The sequence below is a fragment of the Nerophis ophidion genome, linkage group LG23, assembly GCF_033978795.1.
Source record: "Nerophis ophidion isolate RoL-2023_Sa linkage group LG23, RoL_Noph_v1.0, whole genome shotgun sequence".
NCBI classification, from domain to species: domain Eukaryota; kingdom Metazoa; phylum Chordata; class Actinopteri; order Syngnathiformes; family Syngnathidae; genus Nerophis; species Nerophis ophidion.
The window spans coordinates 17,399,348-17,424,402 of record NC_084633.1 but is presented as its reverse complement, the minus strand read 5'-3'; the positions used below and the strand labels follow the sequence as shown (position 1 = coordinate 17,424,402).

Sequence of the window (25,055 nt, the reverse complement as noted above, 5' to 3'; positions counted from 1 at the left end):
GTAGCTAAGTTACAAGTTACTCTCCGTTCAATGTAGCTAACTTACAAGTTACTCTCCATTAAATGTAGCTAAGTTACAACTTACTCTCCGTTCAATGTAGCTAACTTACAAGTTACTCTCCATTAAATGTAGCTAAGTTACAACTTACTCTCCGTTAAATGTAGCTAAGTTACAAGTTACTCTCCGTTCAATGTAGCTAACTTACAAGTTACTCTCCATTAAATGTAGCTAAGTTACAACTTACTCTCCGTTAAATGTAGCTAACTTACAAGTTACTCTCCATTAAATGTAGCTAAGTTACAACTTACTCTCCGTTAAATGTAGCTAAGTTACAAGTTACTCTCCGTTAAATGTAGCTAAGTTACAACTTACTCTCTGTTAAATGTAGCTAAGTTACAAGTTACTCTCTGTTAAATGTAGCTAAGTTACAAGTTACTCTCCGTTCAATGTAGCTAACTTACAAGTTACTCTCCATTAAATGTAGCTAAGTTACAACTTACTCTCCGTTAAATGTAGCTAAGTTACAAGTTACTCTCCAATAAATGTAGCTAAGTTACAACTTACTCTCTGTTAAATGTAGCTAAGTTACAAGTTACTCTCCGTTAAATGTAGCTAAGTTACAAGTTACTCTCCGTTAAATGTAGCTAAGTTACAAGTTACTCTCCGTTCAATGTAGCTAACTTACAAGTTACTCTCCGTTAAATGTAGCTAAGTTACAACTTACTCTCCGTTAAATGTAGCTAAGTTACAAGTTACTCTCCGTTAAATGTAGCTAAGTTACAGGTTACTCTCCGTTAAATGTAGCTAAGTTACAAGTTACTCTCTGTTCAATGTAGCTAACTTACAAGTTACTCTCCATTAAATGTAGCTAAGTTACAACTTACTCTCCGTTAAATGTAGCTAAGTTACAAGTTACTCTCCATTAAATGTGGCTAAGTTACAACTTACTCTCTGTTAAATGTAGCTAAGTTACAAGTTACTCTCCGTTAAATGTAGCTAAGTTACAAGTTACTCTCCGTTAAATGTAGCTAAGTTACAAGTTACTCTCCGTTCAATGTAGCTAACTTACAAGTTACTCTCCGTTCAATGTAGCTAAGTTACAAGTTACTCTCCGTTCAATGTAGCTAACTTACAAGTTACTCTCCATTAAATGTAGCTAAGTTACAACTTACTCTCCGCTAAATGTAGCTAAGTTACAAGTTACTCTCCAATAATTGTAGCTTAGTTACAAGTTACTCTCCATTAAGTGTGGCTAACTCACAAGTTACTCTCCATTAATTGTAGCTAAGCGAGACACTTCACCCTTGCTCCTGATGGTTGCTGGTTGGCGCCTTGCATGGCAGCTCCCTCCATCAGTGTGTGAATGTGTGTGTGAATGGGTGAATGTGGAAGTAGTGTCAAAGCGCTTTGAGTACCTTGAAGGTAGAAAAGCGCTATACAAGTACAACCCATTTATTTATTTATTTGATATGTTGAAAAATGTGGGAATTGTGCAACTTTAGCGTGTCCGCCCTTAGATGGGTAGGTTGTGAGTTCAAACCCCGGCCGAGTCATACCAAAGACTATAAAAATGGGAGCCATTACCTCCCTGGTTCTCACTCAGCATTAAGGGTTGGAATTGGGGGTTAAATCACCAAAAATGATTTCCGGGCGCGGTCACCTGCGCTGCTCACTGCTCCCCTCACCTCCCAGGGGGCGATTAAGGGTGATGGGTCAAATGCAGAGAATAATTCCGCCACACCTAGTGTGTGTGTGACTATCATTGGTACTTTAACTTTAACTCAACTTGGAAAAATGTCCTATTTATTTCAATAGGAACTTCCTGGAAATTTTGGAATTTGGAATTTAAAAAAAAAAAAGATTAGGAGCATGAATGAGCATAAAGAGCTGAATTGGTTGGTTTTGGGATTGTTTAGATCGGGTAAGAAATGTTGATGTAGTAGCAGTTTTTAATAGACCAATTCTTGGAATTCCGGAAAAAGCCTGGAATTTTTCTAGTTACTAAATTGGCCCTAGTGTGTGAATGTGAGTGTGAATGTTGTCTGTCTATCTGTGTTGGCCCTGCGATGAGGTGGTGACTTGTCCAGGGTGTACCCCGCCTTCCGCCCGATTGTAGCTGAGATAGGCGCCAGCGCCCCCCGCAACCCCGAACGGGAATAAGCGGCAGAAAATGGATGGATGGATGGATGGATAACCAACTTGGTTTTTTGTCCTGACTGTGAGGAGTTTTTTGAGAGTTGAAATGGGTTGACAAATTTAAAAGGAGTAGTCGACATTACGGGTGGAATTAAGTTACCAAAAAAACGGTAATCCCTGGAAATTTGTTGAATGCGGAAAATTACCAATTTCAATGTCCAGGATGAGTGGAATGTGTTGCAGGTGGAATAGTTTGAATGGGTTGAAAAATATGGGGCTTCACGGTAGCAGAGGGGTTAGTACGTCTGCCTCACAATACGAAGTTCCTGCAGTCCTGGGTTCAAATCCAGGCTCGGGATCTTTCTGTGTGGAGTTTGCATGTTCTCCCCGTGAATGCGTGGGTTCCCTCCGGGTACTCCGGCTTCCTCCCACTTCCAAAGACATGCACCTGGAGATAGGCCCCTCCCACTTCCAAAGACATGCACCTGGAGGTAGGCCCCTCCCACCTCCAAAGACATGCACCTGGAGATAGGCCCCTCCCACTTCCAAAGACATGCACCTGGAGATAGGCCCCTCCCACCTCCAAAGACATGCACCTGGGGATAGGCCCCTCCCACTTCCAAAGACATGCACCTGGGGATAGGTTGATTGGCAACACTAAGTTGGCCCTAGTGTGTGAATGTTGTCTGTCTATCTGTGTTGGCCCTGTGATGGGGTGGCGACTTGTCCAGGGTGTACCCCGCCTTCCGCCCGATTGTAGCTAAAATAGGCGCCAGCACCCCCCGCGACCCCAAAAGGGAATAAGCGGTAGAAAATGGATGGATGGATGGGTTGAAAAATGTGGGAATAGTGCAAATTGGAAAAATGATGGTGTCACGCCTGTAAGTTTATGTTTTGGTTTTGGTCAGGTTATGTTTAGTGTTTTTGGTCATTTTAGTTCTGTCTTGGCACTTCCTGGTTTCTTTTCGTCTCCATGCCAACTCATTAGTTTTCACCTGTCAGGTCACGTCCTTGTTCTCAGCCTCACACCTGTTCTCACTTAAGTCACTCTTTTTCTTGTCGTCATTCTGGGATCTTCACACTCGCACGCACCCTACCCATGCTGCACCTCATTCACGCCCTCGATTATCTGCTTCGTCTCTTGCAATGCTGTCCATTTTGTCCAAATACATTTTTTGTTATTCATGCCACTGTGCAAGTGTTTTTGTTTCATGTTTGTTGTTTATAGCCTTTGTGCCAGTCTTTTGTTTCATAGCCCTGTTTTTTGTAGCGCTTTTGTTGGTTCCTGTTTTTAGTTTTAGATTTAAAATAAAGATGTCTTTACCTTCACGCCGTTTCCACTCCATTCGCTTCGCACCTCGGGAAAACAACCCAAGACCAAGTCCAAGCCGGACAGATGGACTGATGCAGAGTGGAAAAGTGTTCTGTGGTCTGACGAGTCCACGTTTCAAATTGTTTTTGGAAACTGTGAACGTTGTGTCCTCCGGAACAAAGAGGAAAAGAACCACTCGGATTGTTCTAGGCGCAAAGTTGAAAATCCAGCATCAGTGATGGTATGGGGGTGTATTAGTTCCCAAAGCATGGGTAACTTACACATCTGTGAAGGCACCATTAATGCTGAAAGGTACATACAGGTTTTGGCGCAACATATGTTGTCATCCAAGCAACGTTATCATGGACGCCCCTGCTTATTTCAGCAAGACAATGCCAAGCCACGTGTTACAACAACGTGGCTTCATAGTAAAAGAGTGCGGGTACTAGACTGGCCTGCCTGTAGTCCAGACCTGTCTCCCATTGAAAATGTGTGGTGCAATATGAAGCCTAAAATACCACAACGAAGACCTTAAGATAACTTAAACTGTACATCAAGCAAGAATGGGAAATAATTCCACCTGAAAAGCTTCAAAAATGTGTCTCCTCAGTTCCCAAACGTTTACTGAGTGTTGTTAAAAGGAAAGGCCATGTAACACAGTGGTAAAAATGCCCCTCTGACAATTTTCTGTTATTCATGCCACTGCGCAAGTGTTTTTGTTTCATGTTTGTAGTTTATAGCCTTTGTGCTAGTCTTTTGTTTCATAGCCCAGTTTTTTGTACAGCCATTGTGTGGGCTTTTGTTGGTTCCTGTTTTTAGTTTTAGTGTTAAAATAAAGATGTCTTTACCTTCACGCCGTTTCCACTCCATTCGCTTCGCACCTCGGGAAAACAACCCAAGACCAAGTCCAAGCCGGACAGATGGACTGATGCAAAGTGGAAAAGTGTTCTGTGGTCTGACGAGTCCACGTTTCAAATTGTTTTTGGAAACTGTGAACGTTGTGTCCTCCGGAACAAAGAGGAAAAGAACCATTCGGATTGTTCTAGGCGCAAAGTTGAAAAGCCAGCATCTGTGATGGTATGGGGGTGTATTAGTTCCCAAAGCATGGGTGACTTACACATCTGTGAAGGCACCATTAATGCTGAAAGGTACATACAGGTTTTGGAGCAACATATGTTGTCATCCAAGCAACGTTATCATGGACGCCCCTGCTTATTTCAGCAAGACAATGCCAAGCCACGTGTTACAACAGCGTGGCTTCATAGTAAAAGATTGTGGGTACTAGACTGGCCTGCCTATAGTCCAGACCTGTCTCCCATTGATAATGGGTGGTGCAATATGAAGCCTAAAATACCACAACGAAGACCTTAAGATAACTTAAGCTGTACATCAAGCAAGAATGAGAAAGAATTCCACCTGAAAAGCTTCAAAAATGTGTCTCCTCAGTTCCCAAACGTTTACTGAGTGTTGTTAAAAGGAAAGGCCATGTAACACAGTGGTATAAATGCTCCTCTGACAATTTTTTGTTATTCATGCCACTGCGCAAGTGTTTTTGTTTCATGTTTGTAGTTTATAGCCTTTGTGCCAGTCTTTTGTTTCATAGCCCAGTTTTTTGTACAGCCATTGTGCGGGCTTTTGTTGGTTCCTGTTTTTAGTTTTAGTGTAAAAATAAAGATGTCTTTACCTTCACGCCGTTTCCACTCCATTCGCTTCGCACCTCGGGAAAACAACCCAAGACCAAGTCCAAGCCGGACAGATGGACTGATGCAGAGTGGAAAAGTGTTCTGTGGTCTGACGAGTCCACGTTTCAAATTGTTTTTGGAAACTGTGAACGTTGTGTCCTCCGGAACAAAGAGGAAAAGAACCACTCGGATTGTTATAGGCGCAAAGTTGAAAATCCAGCATCAGTGATGGTATAGGGGTGTATTAGTTCCCAAAGCATGGGTAACTTACACATCTGTGAAGGCACCATTAAAGCTGAAAGGTACATACAGGTTTGGAGCAACATATGTTGTCATCCAAGCAACGTTATCATGGACGCCCCTGCTTATTTCAGCAAGACAATGCCAAGCCACGTGTTACAACAGTGTGGCTTCATAGTAAAAGAGTGCGGGTACTAGACTGGCCTGCCTGTAGTCCAGACCTGTCTCCCATTGATAATGTGTGGTGCAATATGAAGCCTAAAATACCACAACGAAGACCTTAAGATAACTTAAACTGTACATCAAGCAAGAATGGGAAATAATTCCACCTGAAAAGCTTCAAAAATGTGTCTCCTCAGTTCCCAAACGTTTACTGAGTGTTGTTAAAAGGAAAGGCCATGTTAACACAGTGGTAAAAATGCCCCTTTGACAATTTTTTGTTATTCATGCCACTGCGCAAGTGTTTTTGTTTCATGTTTGTAGTTTATAGCCTTTGTGCCAGTCTTTTGTTTCATAGCCCAGTTTTTTGTACAGCCATTGTGCGGGCTTTTGTTGGTTCCTGTTTTTAGTTTTAGTGTAAAAATAAAGATGTCTTTACCTTCACGCCGTTTCCACTCCATTCGCTTCGCACCTCGGGAAAACAACCCAAGACCAAGTCCAAGCCGGACAGATGGACTGATGCAGAGTGGAAAAGTGTTCTGTGGTCTGACGAGTCCACGTTTCAAATTGTTTTTGGAAACTGTGAACGTTGTGTCCTCCGGAACAAAGAGGAAAAGAACCACTCGGATTGTTATAGGCGCAAAGTTGAAAAGCCAGCATCTGTGATGGTATGGGGGTGTATTAGTTCCCAAAACATGGGTAACTTACACATCTGTGAAGGCACCATTAATGCTGAAAGGTACATACAGGTTTTGGCGCAACATATGTTGTCATCCAAGCAACGTTATCATGGACGCCCCTGCTTATTTCAGCAAGACAATGCCAAGCCACGTGTTACAACAGCGTGGCTTCATAGTAAAAGAGTGCGGGTACTAGACTGGCCTGCCTGTAATCCAGACCTGTCTCCCATTGAAAATGTGTGGTGCAATATGAAGCCTGAAATACCACAACGAAGACATTAAGATAACTTAAACTGTACATAAAACAAGAATGGGAAAGAATTCCACCTGAAAGCTTCAAAAATGTGTCTCCTCAGTTTCGAAACGTTTACTGAGTGTTGTTAAAAGGAAAGGCCATGTAACACAGTGGTAAAAATGCCCCTCTGAAATTTTTTTTGCAACAATGTGTTGCTGCCATTAAATTCCAAGTTAATGATTATTTGCAACAAAAAAATGTATCTCAGTTGGAGCATTAAATATTTTGTTTATCTTTGCAGTCTATTCAATTGAATATAAGTTGAAAAGGATTTGCAAATCATTGTATTCTGTTTTTATTTACCATTTACACAACGTGACAACTTCACTGGTTTTGGGTTTTGTAGTAGTAGCACTTGTATTACAAACCCTGTTTCCATAGGAGTTGGGAAATTGTGTTAGATGTAAATATAAACGGAATACAATGATTTGCTAATCATTTTCAACCCATATTCAGTTGAATGCACTACAAAGACAAGATATTTGATGTTCAAACTCATAAACTTTATTTTTCTTTTGCAAATAATAATTAACTTAGAATTTCATGGCTGCAACACGTGCCAAAGTAGTTGGGAAAGGGCATGTTCACCACTGTGTTACATCACCTTTTCTTTTAACAACACTCAATAAACGTTTGGGAACTGAGGAAACTAATTGTTGAATCTTTGAAAGTGGAATTCTTTCCCATTCTTGTTTTATGTAGAGCTTCAGTCGTTCAACAGTCCGGGGTCTCCGCTGTCGTGTTTTACGCTTCATAATGCGCCACACATTTTCCATGGGAGACAGGTCTGGACTGCAGGCGGGCCAGGAAAGTACCCGCACTCTTTTTTTACGAAGCCACGCTGTCGTAACACGTGCTGAATGTGGCTTGGCATTGTCTTGCTGAAATAAGCAGGGGCGTCCATGAAAAAGACAGTGCTCAGATGGCAGCATATGTTGCTCCAAAACCTGTATGTACCTTTCAGCATTAATGGTGCCTTCACAGATGTGTAAGTTACCCATGCCTTGGGCACTAATGCACCCCCATACCATCATAGATGCTGGCTTTTGAACCTTACGTCGATAACAGTCTGGATGGTCCGCTTCCCCTTTGGTCCGGATGACACAATGTCAATATTTCTAAAAACAATTTGAAATGTGGACTCGTCAGACCACAGAACACTTTTCCACTTTGCATCAGTCCATCTTAGATGATCTCGGGCCCAGAGAAGCCAGCGGCGTTTCTGGATGTTGTTGATAAACGGCTTTCGCTTTTCATAGTAGAGCTTTAACTTGCACTTACAGATGTAGCGATGAACTTTATTTAATGACAGTGGTTTTCTGAAGTGTTCCTGAGCCCATGTGGTGATATCCTTTAGAAATTGATGTCGTTTTTTGAGGGATCGAAGGTCACGGTCATTCAATGTTGGTTTCCGGCCATGCCGCTTACGTGGAGTGATTTCTCCAGATTCTCTGAACCTTTTGATGATATTATAGACCGTAGATGTTGAAATCTCTAAATTTCTTGCAATTGCACTTTGAGAAACGTTGTTCTTAAACTGTTTGACTATTTGCTCACGCAGTTGTGGACAAAGGGGTGTACCTCGCCCCATCCTTTCTTGTGAAAGACTGAGCATTTTTTGGGAAGCTGTTTTTATACCCAATCATGGCACCCACCTGTTCCCAATTAGCCTGCACACCTGTGGGATGTTCCAAATAAGTGTTTGATGAGCATTCCTCAACTTTTTCAGTATTTATTGCCACCTTTCCCAACTTCTTTGTTACCTGTTGCTGGCATCAATTTCTAAAGTTAATTATTTGCAAAATTAAAAATGTTTATGAGTTTGAACATCAAATATGTTGTCTTTGTAGCATATTCAACTGAATATGGGTTGAAATGGATTCGCAAATCATTGTATTCCGTTTATATTTACATCGAACACAATTTCCCAACTCATATGGAAACGGGGTTTGTAGTTCCAGTAGTAATAGTAGCACAGGAAGCAGCAGTAGTAGTGGTAGATGTAGTACTCTAGTTCAAGTTGTACTCGTTCTGGAAGTATCTGTAGTAGTTTTTGTGGTCATAAAACTGTCATAGGACGTGTGAGGCTGATCTTCTCTCTTTGTGCTGAAGAGACACTGAAAGCACAGCCCAAAAGCCCCCAGAAACAACAACAAATGCTTTTGCTCCGTCAGCTGACAGCAGCTTAGTCATGTGACAAGAGATGTGGCGTTTGTGACCGAGTCCAGTCTTTTGAGCGTCTCATTTAGGAAAAGGGCGAGAACCATTTTAATTGTATGATCCTTTTTTTTTAATTATAGTGTTATTAGAATACTATTATGAACACATATATAGATTTGATTCCCACTTAATCTTCACATGTTTAATGTGTGGTTGAAATGGTATTTTGTGGACATGCATGAAAGTTTTATGTATCCACATTTGGGTTGTAAGTATAACGGTATTAGTGTAGTACCTTAACATTTTATTTTGTTTTCTACACACCAAGTACGTTTTATTTAGTTTTTTACCCTCCAGGTACATTTTATTTTGGATTTTACTAGTTTGATATATTTTATTTTGTCTTCGACACGCCAAAGAATTTTTTTTTATTTTTTTTATTTTAGTTATTTCTTTTTTTTACACATCAGGTAAAATATATATATTTTTTTACATGTTAGGTACATTTTAGTTTGTTTTTTACTCATCAGGTACATTTTATTTAGTTCTTTTCCACATTAGTTACATTTTGTTTGTTTTTGAACTCATCAGGTACATATTTTTTTGCCTTATGCACATCAGGTACATTTAATTAATTTTTTTACTCATCGGGTACATTTTATTTAGTTTTTTTACACATTAGTTACATTTTATTTGTCTTCTTAACTCATCAGGTACATATTATTTTGCCTTATGCACATCAGGTACATTTAATTTAGTTTTTTACTCATCAGGTATATTTTATTTAGTTTTTTACTCATCGGGTACATTTTATTTAGTTTTTTTACACGTTAGTTACATTTTGTTTATTTTTTAACTCATCATGTACATATTATTGTGTCTTATGCACATCAGGTACATTTAATTTAGTTTTTTACTCATCAGGTATATTTTATTTCGTTTTTTAATCACTGGGTACATTTTATTTTTATTTTTTTACACATTAGTTACATTTTGTTTGTTTTTGAACTCATCAGGTACATATTATTTTGTCTTATGCACGTCAGGTACATTTAATTGAGTTTTTTACCCATCAGGTACATTTTATTTAGTTTTTTTACTCATCGGGAACATTTTATTTAGTTTTTTTTACACATTAGTTACATTTCATTTGTTTTTTTAACTCATCAAGTACATATTATTTTGTCTTATGCACGTCAGGAACATTTATTTTAGTTTTTTACTCATAAGGTACATTTTATTGATTTTTTTTTACACATTTGGTACATTTTATTTTGTATTTTACTCATCAGCTACATTTTACTTAGTTTTTTACCCATCGGGTACATTTAATTTAGTGTTTTACTCATCAGGTACATTTTTTTTAGTTTTTTACTCACCAGGTTTATTTTTATTTTTTTACACGTTAGTTACATTTTGTTTGTTTTTGAACTCATCGGGTACATATTATTTTGTCTTACGCACGTCAGGTACATTTAATTTAGTTTTTTTACTCATCAGGTACATTTTATTGATTTTTTTTTTTACACGTTAGGTACATTTTATTTTGTATTTTACTCATCAAGTACATTTTATTTTGTATTTTAATCAGCAAGTACACTTTATTTTAGTTTTTTCCACATCAGTTACATTTTATTTTGTTATTTATGAATCATATTCAGTACTATACCGCCTCTGAAAAGTACCGGTCAGCCAAAGAAAAAACGTTATTATAGTCTTACCTTTACTTATAAATGAAGTCCATGCGCAGCTCCTTCTGATCAAAAAGCATCGATAACTTGTCTATAGAAGTCTTCCTTATCTTTCTTCAGTTTTAAAAGTCTCTTTGTGTCGGTGGAGATCTTCCTTTATTACCTCCTGCTTCGATTGAAAGTCCAGTTTAGAAAACTGCTTTATTTTAGATATGTAATCCTCCATGTTAAAAGTGCAAGCGAGAGGAAACAATAAACGATCGCTGCTCACATTTGTGATTTAAGGCTATATAAATAAACATTGATTGATTGATTGATACATTTACACTATTAATTTAAACCTGGGCCCTGCGATGAGGTGGCGACTTGTCCAGGGTGTACCCTGCCTTCCGCCCAATTGTAGCTGAGATAGGCGCCAGCGCCCCCCGCGACCCCGAAAGGGAATAAGCGGTAGAAAATGGATGGATGGATGGATGGATGGAATTTAAACCAGAAAAAAAAAAAGAGCAATACGGCAACGAGCCAGTCTTTAGAGTGACTCTTTAAAAAGGAACCGTTCAAAGAGCCGTAAAGCCCATCTCCACATGTGACTGCACAGGAAGTGGGCTTGTGAAGACACAACGAGAGCGAGCGAGAGAGAGAGAGAGAAAGAGAGAGGGAGCTCCCACACAGGCCAGCTGTGGAAGTGGGAGGGAAGTGGATGTACTGAGGAGGGGGGGGGGAGGGAAGATAAGGAGGAAAAAGAGGCAAAGTTGTAAAAAGTTGGAAGAGTCGGAGACTTGAGTTTGGATCCACTCTCCCGTTTTTCTTCTCCTCCTCCCTACTTCTGCCGGACTCCTAATTTGGGATTTGTTTAAAATCAGGACTCGAAGGACGGCGTTTCCTTGCTGGGTGAAAGGGAACTAAAAAACACACTTGTCCCCCCCACCCCCCTTCCTCCCAACCCCACCCGTTTAAAAACAACAACAACAACAGCAACAAAAATGTCTGATTCCAGTGTCAACGCTCACTTGGAGGGGATCATATCAGACTTTGAAGGTGGGTTCCTTCTTTTTTTCTTCCCCGGGACAGCCGGAGATGCTTTCCACATGTCTGGTTGGGGAAAAAGTCTGTAAACGTGTGTTGCGTGTTTGCTCCAGCTAGGAAGGAGAATGCTCGGACTGCTTTTGAGACGCGTGTTTGCTAATCATGTTATTACGGGACTAAAAAAACAACAAAAAAAGGTGCAATCAGCCGGTTTCTCCCCAGGAACCCATCTTTGGAGCAGGGCCATAAGGGTGTGCAACAGACCAGAAAGAAGCTGGTACTGCTTTTTTTCTACCCTTGACACTTGATTGGGGCGGCATAGCTCGGTTGGTAGAGTGGCCGTGCCAGCAACTTGAGGGTTCCTGGTTCGATCCCCGCTTCCGCCATCCTAGTCACTGCCGTTGTGTCCTTGGGCAAGACACTTTACCCACCTGCTCCCAGTGACACCCACACTGGTTTAAATGTAACTTAGGTATTGGGTTTCACTATGTAAAGCGCTTTGAGTCACTAGAGAAAAGCGCTATATAAATATAATTCACAATTGTTTGCTGGGGAATGTAAAGATGGCTCGCAGTTTGTTTTTCTGACCTGGGAAATGTGTAAACCAGGGGTCACCAACGCGATGAGTCGCCCGCTGGCCTGTTCTAAAAAATAGCTCAAATAGCAGCACTTACCAGTGAACTGCCTCTATTTTTTAAATTGTATTTATTTACTAGCAAGCTGGTCTCGCTTTGCTCGACATTTTTAATTCTAAGAGTGACAAAACTCAAATAGAATTGGAAAATCCAAGAAAATATTTCAAAGACTTGGTCTTCACTTGTTTAAATAAATTCATTTATTTTTTTTACTTTCAGAAAGACAATTTTAGAGAAAAAAATACAACCTTAAAAATGATTTTAGGATTTTTAAACACATATACCTTTTAAATTCCTTCCTCTTCTTTCCTGACAATTTAAATCAATGTTCAAGTAAATATATTTTTTTATTGTAAAGAATAATAAATACATTTTAATAAAATTCTTAATTTTAGCTTCTGTTTTTTCGACAAAGAATATTTGTGAAATATTTCTTCAAACTTATTATGATTAAAATTTTAAAAAAATATTCTGGCAAATCTAAAAAATCTGTTGAATCAAATTTAAATCTCATTATAACGTTTTTTGAATTTCTTTTCAAATTTTTGTTCGGGAAAATCTAGAAGAAATAATGATTTGTCTTTGTTAGAAATATAGCTTGGTCCAATTTGTTATATATTCTAACAAAGTGCAGATTGGATTTTAACCTATTTAAAACATGTCATCAAAATTGTAAAATGAATCTTAATCAGGAAAAATTACTAATGATGTTCCATAAATTCTTTTTTAAATTCTTTGAAAAAAAAGATTCGAATTAGCTAGTTTTTCTCTTCTTTTTTTCGGTTGAATTTAGAATTTTAAAGGGGGAACATTATCACCAAACCCACGCAAGCGTCAATATATACCTTGATGTTTACATATAACATGCTATTTATTTATTTTTATTGTAAAGAATAAAAGGAACTTTTCGACATCCATTGCTTTCGGTCACCTAGTGGGGGGGGGGTTGCCCACATCTGAGGTCCTCTCCAAGGTTTCTCATAGTCAGCATTGTCACTGGCGTCCCACTGGGTGTGAATTCTCCCTGCCCACTGGGTGTGAGTTTTCCTTGCCCTTTTGTGGGTTCTTCCGAGGATGTTGTAGTCGTAATGATTTGTGCAGCCCTTTGAGACATTTGTGATTTGGGGCTATATAAATAAACATTGATTGATTGATTGATTGAATAATAAATACATTTTAATTTAATTCTTCATTTTAGCTTCTGTTTTTTTGAAGAAAAATATTTGTGAAATATTACTTCAAACTTATTATGATTAAAATTTAAAAAATTATTCCGGCAAAATCTGTAGAATCAAATTTAAATCTTATTTCAACGTCTTTTTGGATTTCTTTTAAAATTTTTGTTCTGGAAAATCTAGAAGAAATAATGATTTGTCTTTGTTAGAAATATAGTTTGGTCCAATTTGTTATATATTCTAACAAAGTGCAGATTGGATTTTAACCTATTTAAAACATGTCATCAAAATTGTAAAATTAATCTGTTAATTTCTGAAATATTTCTTCAAACTCATTATGATTAAAATTAAAAAAAATTATTCTGGCGAATCTAGAAAATCTGTAGAATCAAATTTATCAATCCACTTTATTTATATAACACATTTAAACTACAATAACGTTTCCAAAGTGCTGCACAGCCATGTTAAAAACAATATTTAAAAAAAACAACAATATTACGCTCCACCAATGACTGAATAAAAACAAAAAATAAATATAAAACCAATATAAAAACAAATATGATTAAAAACAATTTTGTCATGATCCGTAGTCTGGATCATGTTTAGTTTTGTTATTTTCTGTTAGTTTGGACTCCCTTTGTTGTTTGTGTACCTTGTGAGTTAGTTTGGTCACCATGGTAACGTATCAATTTCACCTGCTGCGGATTCCAGGCGCACACCTGTTTTTGTTAATTGCCTTCTTATTTAAGCCTGCCTTGTCCCGTTAGTCGGTCTTGGTCCCTTGTTTGCGGTATGCAACTGTTTCGTTGGTATTTACTAGATTTCTTGTCACCTGATCCCGTGCTAGTGTTAGCATTAGCTTCTGTGCTTTCGCCACGCGTTTCTTTGCGTCTGTTTTTGTACCGGTGGTTTTGTTATTAAATCATTCTTACCTTTACGTTGTTGTCCGGAGTGTCTATGTTTGCGTTGGAGGAACGATCCCGCATTAAAATGCGACCCCCACGTGACAAATTTTAAAGGGTCAAATCAATTGTATTTTATTCACCATTTCTGTCGGCATCTACCAGATCATCAATATTCAGGGAGTGTCATAACGGCACTGCCTATGCCGCCCCCTACATCCTGAATTGACAGCGTGCAAGCCCAGTTGTATGATGCAGAACGCAAGTGTGGTATTACAAAATATATTTGATCAACAGCTACACACGTCGCACTGAGGGTGGCCGTAGGAAGAACGTTAACACTGTTACAAATATGTGCCAGACTGTGAACCCACACCAAACAAGAATGACAAACACGTTTCAGGAGAACATCCACATCGTTACACAACATAAACATAACATAACTTAGGGACGGCTTGGCGAAGTAGTAGAGTGGACATGCGCAACCCGAGGGTCCCTGGTTCAATCCCCACCTAGTACCAACCTCGTCACGTCCGTTGTGTCCTGAGCAAGACACTTCACCCTTGCTCCTGATGGGTGCTGGTTGGCGCCTTGCATGACAGCTCCCTCCATCAGTGTGTGAATGTGTGTGTGAATGTGGAAGTAGTGTCAAAGCGCTTTGAGTACCTTGAAGGTAGAAAAGCGCTATACAAGTACAACCCATTTATATTTATTTATAATTAAAACAGTAAAATAGAAATCAAAGTGTATAAAAAACACAGAGGACAACAATCCTATTTCAAAATATTTTGAATTTCTTTTAAAATTTTTGTTCTGGAAAATCTAGAAGACATAATGATTTGTCTTTGTTAGAAATATAGCTTGGTCCAATTTGTTATATATTCTAACAAAGTGCAGATTGGATTTTAACCTATTTAAAACATGTCATCCAAATTCTAAAATTAATCTTAATCAGGAAAACTTACTAATGATGTTCCATAAATGTATTTATTCATTTTTTTTTCAAAAAGATTCAAACTAGCTAGTTTTTCTCTTCTTTTTATCGGTTGAATTTTGAATTTTAAAGAATCGAAATTAAAGATAGACTATGTTTCAAAATGTTATTTTCTTTTTTTTCTTGATTTCTCCTCTTTTAAACCGTTCAATTAAGTGTTTTTTTCACTTATTCTCTACAAAAAACCTTCCGTAGAAGGAAAAAAAATGGTCTGACGATCAGGTGTACTGGAGAGGAGGCTACGCCGGATAGACGAACCTCGGATTCAGGAGGAACAGTGTGGTTTTCGTCCTGGTCGTGGAACTGTGGACCAGCTCTATACTCTGGGCAGGGTTCTTGAGGGTGCATGGGAGTTTGCCCAACCAGTCTACATGTGCTTTGTGGACTTGGAGAAGGCATTCGACCGTGTCCCTCGGGAAGTCCTGTGGGGAGTGCTCAGAGAGTATGGGGTATCGGACTGTCTTATTGTGGCGGTCCGCTCCCTGTATGATCAGTGCCAGAACTTGGTCCGCATTGCCGGCAGTAAGTCGAACACATTTCCAGTGAGGGTTGGACTCCGCCAAGGCTGTCCTTTGTCACCGATTCTGTTCATAACTTTTATGGACAGAATTTCTTGGCGCAGTCAAGGCGTTGAGGGGTTCCGGTTTGGTGACCGCAGGATTAGGTCTCTGCTTTTTGCAGATGATGTGGTCCTGATGGCTTCATCTGACCGGGATCTTCAGCTCTCACTGGATCGGTTCGCAGCCGAGTGTGAAGCGACCAAGTCCGAGTCCATGGTTCTCGCCCGGAAAAGGGTGGAGTGCCATCTCCGGGTTGGGGAGGAGACCCTGCCCCAAGTGGAGGAGTTCAAGTACCTAGGAGTCTTGTTCACGAGTGGGGAAGAGTGGATCGTGAGATCGACAGGCGGATCGGTGCGGCGTCTTCAGTAATGCGGACGTTGTACCGATCCGTTGTGGTGAAGAAGGAGCTGAGCCGGAAGGCAAAGCTCTCAATTTACCGGTCGATCTACGTTCCCATCCTCACCTATGGTCATGAGCTTTGGGTCATGACCGAAAGGATAAGATCACGGGTACAAGCGGCCCAAATGAGTTTCCTGGCTCTCCCTTAGAGATAGGGTGAGAAGCTCTGCCATCCGGGAGGAACTCAAAGTAAAGCCGCTGCTCCTCCACATCGAGAGGAGCCAGATGAGGTGGTTCGTGCATCTGGTCAGGATGCCACCCGAACGCCTCCCTAGGGAGGTGTTTAGGGCACGTCCAACCGGTAGGAGGCCACGGGGAAGACCCAGGACACGTTGGGAAGACTATGTCTCCCGGCTGGCCTGGGAACGCCTCAGGATCCCCCGGGAAGAGCTAGACGAAGTGGCTGGGAAGAGGGAAGTCTGGGTTTCCCTGCTTAGGCTGTTGCACCCGCGACCCGACCTCGGATAAGCGGAAGAAGATGGATGGATATGACAGACAGAATTTTTTTGGGGTGATATTTATCTGTTTGTATATATATTTATTGTGAGAAATCATTGAGATTATCAGTGTTTCCACAAAGACAAATATCATTAATTATTAATAATAACATAGAGTTAAAGGTAAATTGAGCAAATTGGCTATTTCTGGCAATTTATTTAAGTGTGTATCAAACTGGTAGCCCTTTGCATTAATCAGTACCCAAGAAGTAGCTCTTGGTTTCAAAAAGGTTGGTGACCCCTGGTGTAAACTATTGGTGATGTAGTGGTCAAAGGCCTACTGAAACCCACTACTACCGACCACACAGTCTGATAGTTTATATATCAATGATGAAATATTAACATTGCAACACATGCCAATACGGCCGCTTTAGTTTACTAAATTACAATTTTAAATGTCTTGTTGAAAACGTCCCGCAATGATGACGTTTGTTTGTGACGTTATTGGTTGGAGGGGACATATTAGCCCAGCACCACACACGGCTAAATGTCGTCTCTTTTCATCGCATAATTACCCAGTAATTTGGACATTTGTGTTGCTGAATCTTTTGCAATTTGTTCAATTAATAATGGAGACCATAAAGAAGAATGCTGTTGGTGGAAAGCGGTGGATTGCAGCGGCCTTTAGCACCGAAACACTGCCGGTGTTTCTTTGTTGTAAAGTTTTAACACAGGGCGGTCAAGTTTTTGGATGGGAAAATTGTGATATTAAGTCGGCTCTTATCGGAGACTTCAGTGGATTATGCGACCTCCTCCTGCAGCTCAAAAAGGCAGCTGTTATCCTGGCTCCTCCATTGCCTTCTCTCAGAGAGACTGGCGTTCACCGCAGCCCTCCGACTTTCAGGTATGACTCTACAATCTCACTAAAACACTATTAAAACAATAGGCAGATAAGGGATCTTACAGAATTATCCTAGTAAATGTGTCTAATTACATCTGAAACGCTTCCTCATCCACAAATCTTTCATCCTTGCTCAAATTAATGGGGAAATTGTCGCTTTCTCCGTCTGAATCGCTCTTGCTGCTGGTGGCCATGACTATAAACAATGTTCGGATGTGAGGAGCCCTACAACCCGTGACGTCACGCGCACATCGTCTGCTACTTCCGGTACAGGCAAGGCTTTTTTATTAGCTACTAAAAGTTGCAAACTTTATCGTGGATGTTCTCTACTAAATCCTTTCAGCAAAAATATGACAATATCGCAAAATTATCAAGTATGACACATAGAATGGACCTGCTATCCCCGTTTAAATAAGAACATCTCATTTCAGTGGGCCTTTCGAGTCGAGTTTGTACTAAAATGGATACATGGATGATACAGCAGAGGATCGGGAGAATGTCATGTGGTCAGATGAAACCAAAATAGAACTTTTTGGTATAAACTCAACTGGTTGTGTTTGGAGGAAGAAGAATACTGAGTTGCATCCCAAGAACACCACACCTACTGTGAAGCATGGGGGTGGAAACATCATGCTTCGGTGCTGTTTTTCTGCTAAGGGGACAGGACGATTGATCCGTGTTAAGGAAAGAATGAATGGGGCCATGTATCGTGAGATTTTGAGCCAAAACCTCCTTCCATCAGTGAGAGCTTGGAATGGTTGACCAAATACTTATTTTCCACCATAATTTACAAATAAATTCTTCAAAATTCTTACAATGTGAATTTCTGGATTTTTTTTTCACATTCTGTCTCTCACTGAGACCTGCCGGTTGACATGTGGTAGGGAACCATGTTCGCTTGACCGCTCTGTTCCATAGTAAAGCTTCACCATCATCTTTCGGGAATGTAAACAAGGAAACACCGACTGTGTTTGTGTTGCTGAAGGCACCTGCAATACACCGCTACCCACCTACATCTTTCTTCTTTGACGTCTCCATTATTCATTGAACAAATTGCAAAAGATTCAGCAACACAGATGTCCAGAATACTGTGGAATTATGCGATTAAAGCAGACGACTTATAGCTAGGATCAGAGCTGGAACAAAATGTCCGCTACAATCCGTGACATCATCATCATACCGCAACGTCTTCAAAAGGAAACTTAGCGCGAAATTTAAAATTGCAATTTAGTAAACTAAAAAGGCCGTATCGGCATGAAAATTACAGACCTCTGTCATCATTTTAAGTGGGAGAACTTGCACAATCGCTGGCTGACTAAATACTTTTTTGCCCCACTGTATGTGGGAACACCTGGCCCACAGCCACTCCTTCTGCAGGGTTCCTTTTCATCACTCTGCCCCCCCCCCCTTTCATCCTCCCATTCCATCCCATCGCGTCCCTTCTTCTTCTCTCAGCAGCTCGTCCATCTCTTCCCCCCTGTACTGGTAGAGGATGCAACAGTCGGGGTCGGTGGGGGGCACACACACACACACACACACACACACACACACACACACACACACCGCTATTGGGAATGCATCCACACTTGTCCATTCCGCCTTCCCTGTCAACACAGTGAGCTCGAGTGGTATGCAGGCTGAATCTCCTGCTGGCTCGTTAAGGCTCGAGCAGAGCGATAAACGGCTTTTAAAGGCCTACTGAAATGAGATGTTCTTATTTAAACGGGGATATCAGGTCCATTCTATGTGTCATACTTGATCATTTCGCCATATTGCCATATTTTTGCTGAAAGGATTTAGTAGAGAACATCCACGATAAAGTTCGCAACTTTTGGTCGCTGATAAAAAAGCCTTGCCTGTACCGGAAGTAGCAGACGATGTGCGCGTGACGTCACGGGTTGTGGAGCTCCTCACATTTGAACATTGTTTATAATCATGGCCACCAGCAGCACGAGCGATTCAGACCGAGAAAGCGACGATTTCCCCATTAATTTGAGCGAGGATGACAGATTCGTGGATGAGGAAAGTGAGAGTGAAGGACTGGGGAAAAAAAAAAAGACAGGGCACTGGGAGCGATTCAGATGTTATTAGACACATTTACTAGGATAATTCTGGAAAATCCCTTATCTGCTTATTGTGTTACTAGTGTTGTAGTGAGATTATATGGTCGTACCTGAAAGTCGGGGAGGGGGTGGTGACCGCTAGTGTCTCTTAGGGAAGCCACATTTCTTGACGAGGCGAAGCGAAGGCAGCCGTCGGGGCTGGGCTGAGATTTTTTTTTTTCCCCACGTTCGGGGGCGGCCGGTCGGAGGAGGCAAGAAAGTCCGCAGCTGCCTCTTTGACAGGTGCACGAGGAAAGACGCAAGCTCTCCGCTCATGTCTACGGTAAGAGCCGACTTATTACCACCATTTTCTCACTGACACCTGCCGGTTGACATGTGGTAGGGTACCATGTTCGCTTGACCGCTCTGTTCCATAGTAAAGGTTCACCATCAGGGACGGCGTGGCGCGGTGGGGAGAGTGGCCGTGCGCAACCCGAGCATCCCTGGTTCAATTCCCACCTAGTACCAACCTCGTCACGTCCGTTGTGTCCTGAGCAAGACACTTCACCCTTGCTCCTGATGGGTGCTGGTTGGCGCCTTGCATGGCAGCTCCCTCCATCAGTGTGTGAATGTGTGTGTGAATGGGTAAATGTGGAAGTAGTGTCAAAGCGCTTTGAGTACCTTGAAGGTAGAAAAGCGCTATACAAGTACAACCCATTTATCATCTTTCGGGAATGTAAACAAGGAAACACCGACTGTGTTTGTGTTGCTGAAGGCAGCTGCAATACACCGCTACCCACCTACATCTTTCTTCTTTGACGTCTCCATTATTAATTGAACAAATTGCAAAAGATTCAGCAACACAGATGTCCAGAATACTGTGGAATTATGCGATTAAAGCAGACGACTTATAGCTAGGATCAGGGCTGGAACAAAATGTCCGCTACAATCCGTGACATCACGCGCACTTCTCATCATACCGCAACGTTTTCAAAAGGAAACTTAGCGCGAAATTTAAAATTGCAATTTAGTAAACTAAAAAGGCCGTATTGGCATGTGTTGCAATGTTAATATTTCATCATTGATATATAAACTATCAGACTGCGTGGTCGCTAGTAGTGGCTTTCAGTAGGCCTTTAAGAAGGAGAAAAAAAACATGAGGTTAAAAGTCACGCTTTTTAGTCCCGTGTGGGACACGTCACGGCCCGCTGTTGTTGTATGTTTGTCTTATTGGATGGACTTTGGGAGTGGATCCATTCATGGTGCAGCACAACTCACCAAAGGGTGCAGCGGAACACTTGAGAGTAGGGTTGTAACTAGAGGTGTCCCATAAGGCCTTTTTTGCCGATATTCCGATATCGTCCAACTCTTTAATTACCGATCCCGATACCAACCGAAACCGATATATACAGTTGTGGAATCAACACATTATTATGCCTAATTTTGTTGCGATGCCCCGCTGGATGCATTAAACCAGTGATCCCCAACCACCGGGCCGCAGAATATTTTTTTATTAATTTTTATTTGTTTTTATCTTTTATTTTTTTATTTCTCATTTTATGAAAATCAACATAAAAAACACAAGATACACCTACAATTAGTGCACCAACCCAAAAAAACTCCCTTTTTTTGGCTTTTGTTTACTTTTGGTTTAAGCGTTAGATGCGTTTTTACCTGCACCCTGCCTGCCGCTGTTGCCTGCATATTGTGATCACGACAAACCATGTTCCCGACATCTACAAAGCAATTAGCTACTATCCAATAAATTAATAATAAGCAATCCTGTACAATATACAAAAAAATGTTCTTACTTTGTGGACGCCGTCTGCTCCACACGCTGTAAGTCTTTGCTGTCGTCCAGCATTCTGTTTTTGTTTACTTTGCAGCCAGTGCAGTTTTTCGTTTCGTTTTGCATAGCCATCCCTAAGCTTCAATGCCTTTTCATAGCGGCTCTGGCCTTTTGTTTACTTTTGGTTTAAGCGTTAGATGCGTTTTTACCTGAACCCTGCCTGCCGCTGTTGCCTGCATATTGTGAATACGACAAACCATGTTCCCGACATCTACAAAGCAATTAGCTACTATCCAATAAATTAATAATAAGCAATCCTGTACAATATACAAAAACATTTTCTTACTTTGTGGACGCCGTCTGCTCCACACGCTGTAAGTCTTTGCTGTTGTCCAGCATTCTGTTTTTTTTTACTTTGCAGCCAGTGCAGTTTTTCGTTTCGTTTTGCATAGCCATCTCTAAGCTTCAATGCCTTTTCATAGCGGCTCTGGCCTTTTGTTTACTTTAGGTTTAAGCATTCGATACCTTGTTACCTGCACTTTGCCTCCCACTGTCGCCTGCATATTGTGATCAGGACAAACCATGTTCCTGACATCTACAACGCAATTAGCCACCTGCTGCCACCTACTGACATGAAAGAGTATTACACGGTTACTCTGCCGATCTCTAGACAGCACCGACACTCAACAACAACACATCATTTTGCAAATTGTAATTACTGGTTAGCAAAAAAATGTTTTTAACCCAATTAGGTGAAATGACAATCTCCCACGGCACACTAATATGGGATAAAAATAAATTACACAAGAAGTAATAAAGATAAACCTAAGAATTGAAATAAATAGACTACTATCCAATAAAAAATAATAAGCAATCCTGTACAATATACAAAAGAAATATACAGAACGAATTTCCTTACTTTGTGGACGCCGTCTGCTCCACACACTGTAAGTCTTTGCTGTCGTCCAGCATTCTGTTTTTGTTTGTTTTGCAGCCAGTTTAGTTTCAGTTTCGTTTTGCAAAGCCATCCCTAAGCTTCAATGTCTTTTCTCAGTGGCTCTCGCCTTTTGTTTACTTTTGGTTTAAGAGTTTGAGACCTTTTTACCTGCACCTTGCCTCCCGCTGTCGCCTGCATCTTGTGATCATGACAAACCACGTTCCCGACATCTACAAAGCGATTAGCTACCTGCTGCCACCTACTGATATGGAAGAGTATTACATGGTCAAGCTCTAGACCAGGCGTCACCAACGAGGTGCCCGCAGGACCAGATCAGTCGCCCACTGGCCTGTTCTAAAAATAGCTCAAATAGCAGCACTTACCAGTGAGCTGCCTCTATTTTTAAAATTGTATTTATTTACTAGCAAGCTGGTCTCGCTTTGCTCGACATTTTTAATTCTAAGAGACAAAACTCAAAAATAATTTGAAAAGCCAAGAAAATATTTTAAAGACTTGGTCTTCACTTGTTTCAATAAATTCATTTATTTTTTGACTTTGCTTCTTATAACTTTCAGAAAGACAATTTTAGAGAAAAAAATCCAATCTTAAAAATGATTTTAGGATTTTTAAACACATATACCTTTTAAATCCTTCCTTTTCTTTCCTGACAATTTAAATCAATGTTCAAGTAAATTTATTTTTTTATTGTAAAGAATAATAAATACATTTTAATAAAATTATTCATTTTAGCTTCTGTTTTTTCGACAAAGAATATTTGTGAAATATTTCTTCAAACTTATTATGATTAAAATAAAAAAAAAAATATTGTGGCAAATCTAAAAAAATCTGTTGAATCAAATTTAAATCTCATTATAACGTCTTTTGAATTTCTTTTCAAATTTTTGTTCTGGAAAATCTAGAAGAAATAATGATTTGTCTTTGTTAGAAATATAGCTTGGTCCAATTTGTTATATATTCTAACAAAGTGCAGATTGGATTTTAACCTTTTTAAAACATGTCATCAAAATTCTAAAATGAATCTTAATCAGGAAAAATTACTAATGATGTTCCATAAATTCTTTTTTAAATTTTTTCAAAAAGATTCGAATTAGCTAGTTTTTCTCTTCTTTTTTTCGGTTGAATTTAGAATTTTAAAGGGGAACATTATCACCAAACCCATGCAAACGTCAATATATACCTTGATGTTTACATATAACATACTATTTACGCTAGCTGTATGTACATTTGAAACTAAATACCCACATTTAATGCCAAACAAACACTTACCAATCGACGTATTTAAGTTGCTCCAGTGTCACAAGATGCGAAAGTCCTGATCGTTTGGTCCGCACATTTTACCGGCGATGCTAATAAGGCAGCCATGCTATGGGCCACTTCATTAGGTACACCCACGCTATGGCTGAATAGCGTCAATAGCTATTCGCTCAATAGCTTCAATTTCTTCTTCAATTTCGTTTTCGCCATCTGCCTCCATACTCCGACCATCTGTTTCAATACATGCGTAATCTGTTGAATCGCTTAAACCGCTGAAATCCGAGTCTGAATCCGAGCTAATGTCGCTATATCTTGCTGTGGTAACCGCCATGTTGTCTGTATTGGCAGCCCTGTATGACGTCACAGGGAAATGGATAGTGGTTTCGAAGATAGCGAAAATAAGGCAATTTAAAGCTTTATTGAGGGATATTCCGAGACCGGTAAAATTTTGAAAAAAAACGTCCAAAAATACAACAAGCCACTGGGAACTGATTTTTATTGTTTTTAACCCTTTTGAAATTGTGATAATGTTCCCCTTTAAAGAGTCGAAATTGAAGATAAACTATGTTTAGAAAATGTAATTTTACTTTTTTTCGTGTTTTCTCCTCTTTTGAACCGTTCAATTAAGTGTTTTTTTCATCATTTATTCCCTACACAAAACCTTCCGTAAAAGGAAAAAAAATATATACGACGGAATGACAGACAGAAACATCCATCCATCCATCATCTTCCGCTTATCCGAGGTCGGGTCGCGGGGGCAGCAGCCTAAGCAGGGAAACCCAGACTTCCCTCTCCCCAGCCACTTCGTCTAGCTCTTCCCGGGGGATCCCGAGGCGTTCCCAGGCCAGCCGGGAGACATAGTCTTCCCAACGTGTCCTGGGTCTTCCCCGTGGCCTCCTACCGGTTGGACGTGCCCTAAACACCTCCCTAGGGAGGCGTTCGGGTGGCATCCTGACCAGATGCCCGAACCACCTCATCTGGCTCCTCTCGATGTGGAGGAGCAGCGGTTTTACTTTGAGTTCCTCCCGGATGGCAGAGCTTCTCACCCTATCTCTAAGGGAGGAAACTCATTTCGGCCTCTTGTACCCGTGATCTTATCCTTTCGGTCATGACCCAAAGCTCATGACCATAGGTGAATTCTGTCTTATTGTGGCGGTCCGCTCCCTGTATGATCAGTGCCAGAACTTGGTCCGCATTGCCGGCAGTAAGTCGAACACATTTCCAGTGAGGGTTGGACTCCGCCAAGGCTGTCCTTTGTCACCGATTCTGTTCATAACTTTTATGGACAGAATTTCTAGGCGCAGTCAAGGCGTTGAGGGGTTCCGGTTTGGTGACCGCAGGATTAGGTCTCTGCTTTTTGCAGATGATGTGGTCCTGATGGCTTCATCTGACCGGGATCTTCAGCTCTCACTGGATCGGTTCGCAGCCGAGTGTGAAGCGACCGGAATGAGAATCATCACCTCCAAGTCCGAGTCCATGGTTCTCGCCCGGAAAAGGGTGGAATGCCATCTCCGGGTTGGGGAGGAGACCCTGCCCCAAGTGGAGGAGTTCAAGTACCTAGGAGTCTTGTTCACGAGTGAGGGAAGAGTGGATCGTGAGATCGACAGGCGGATCGGTGCGGCGTCTTC

The 25,055-nt window shown here is 40.6% G+C and overlaps 1 protein-coding gene across 3 annotated transcripts in view; it reads left to right on the top strand.

Moving 5' to 3' along the window:
• Nucleotides 1–25,055, top strand: part of LOC133541572 (septin-9-like) — a 259,974-nt gene that overhangs the window by 101,690 nt on the left and 133,229 nt on the right. The window contains exon 1 of one of the 3 annotated variants that reach the window (XM_061885047.1): nucleotides 11,066–11,393. The exons of the other annotated variants lie outside the window; for them this stretch is intronic. Within the exon in view, the coding sequence (XP_061741031.1) occupies nucleotides 11,339–11,393 (55 nt within the window). The 5' untranslated portion in view covers nucleotides 11,066–11,338. Of the gene's footprint in view, nucleotides 1–11,065; nucleotides 11,394–25,055 lie in introns of those variants that run through there. 3 annotated transcript variants of the gene reach the window in all.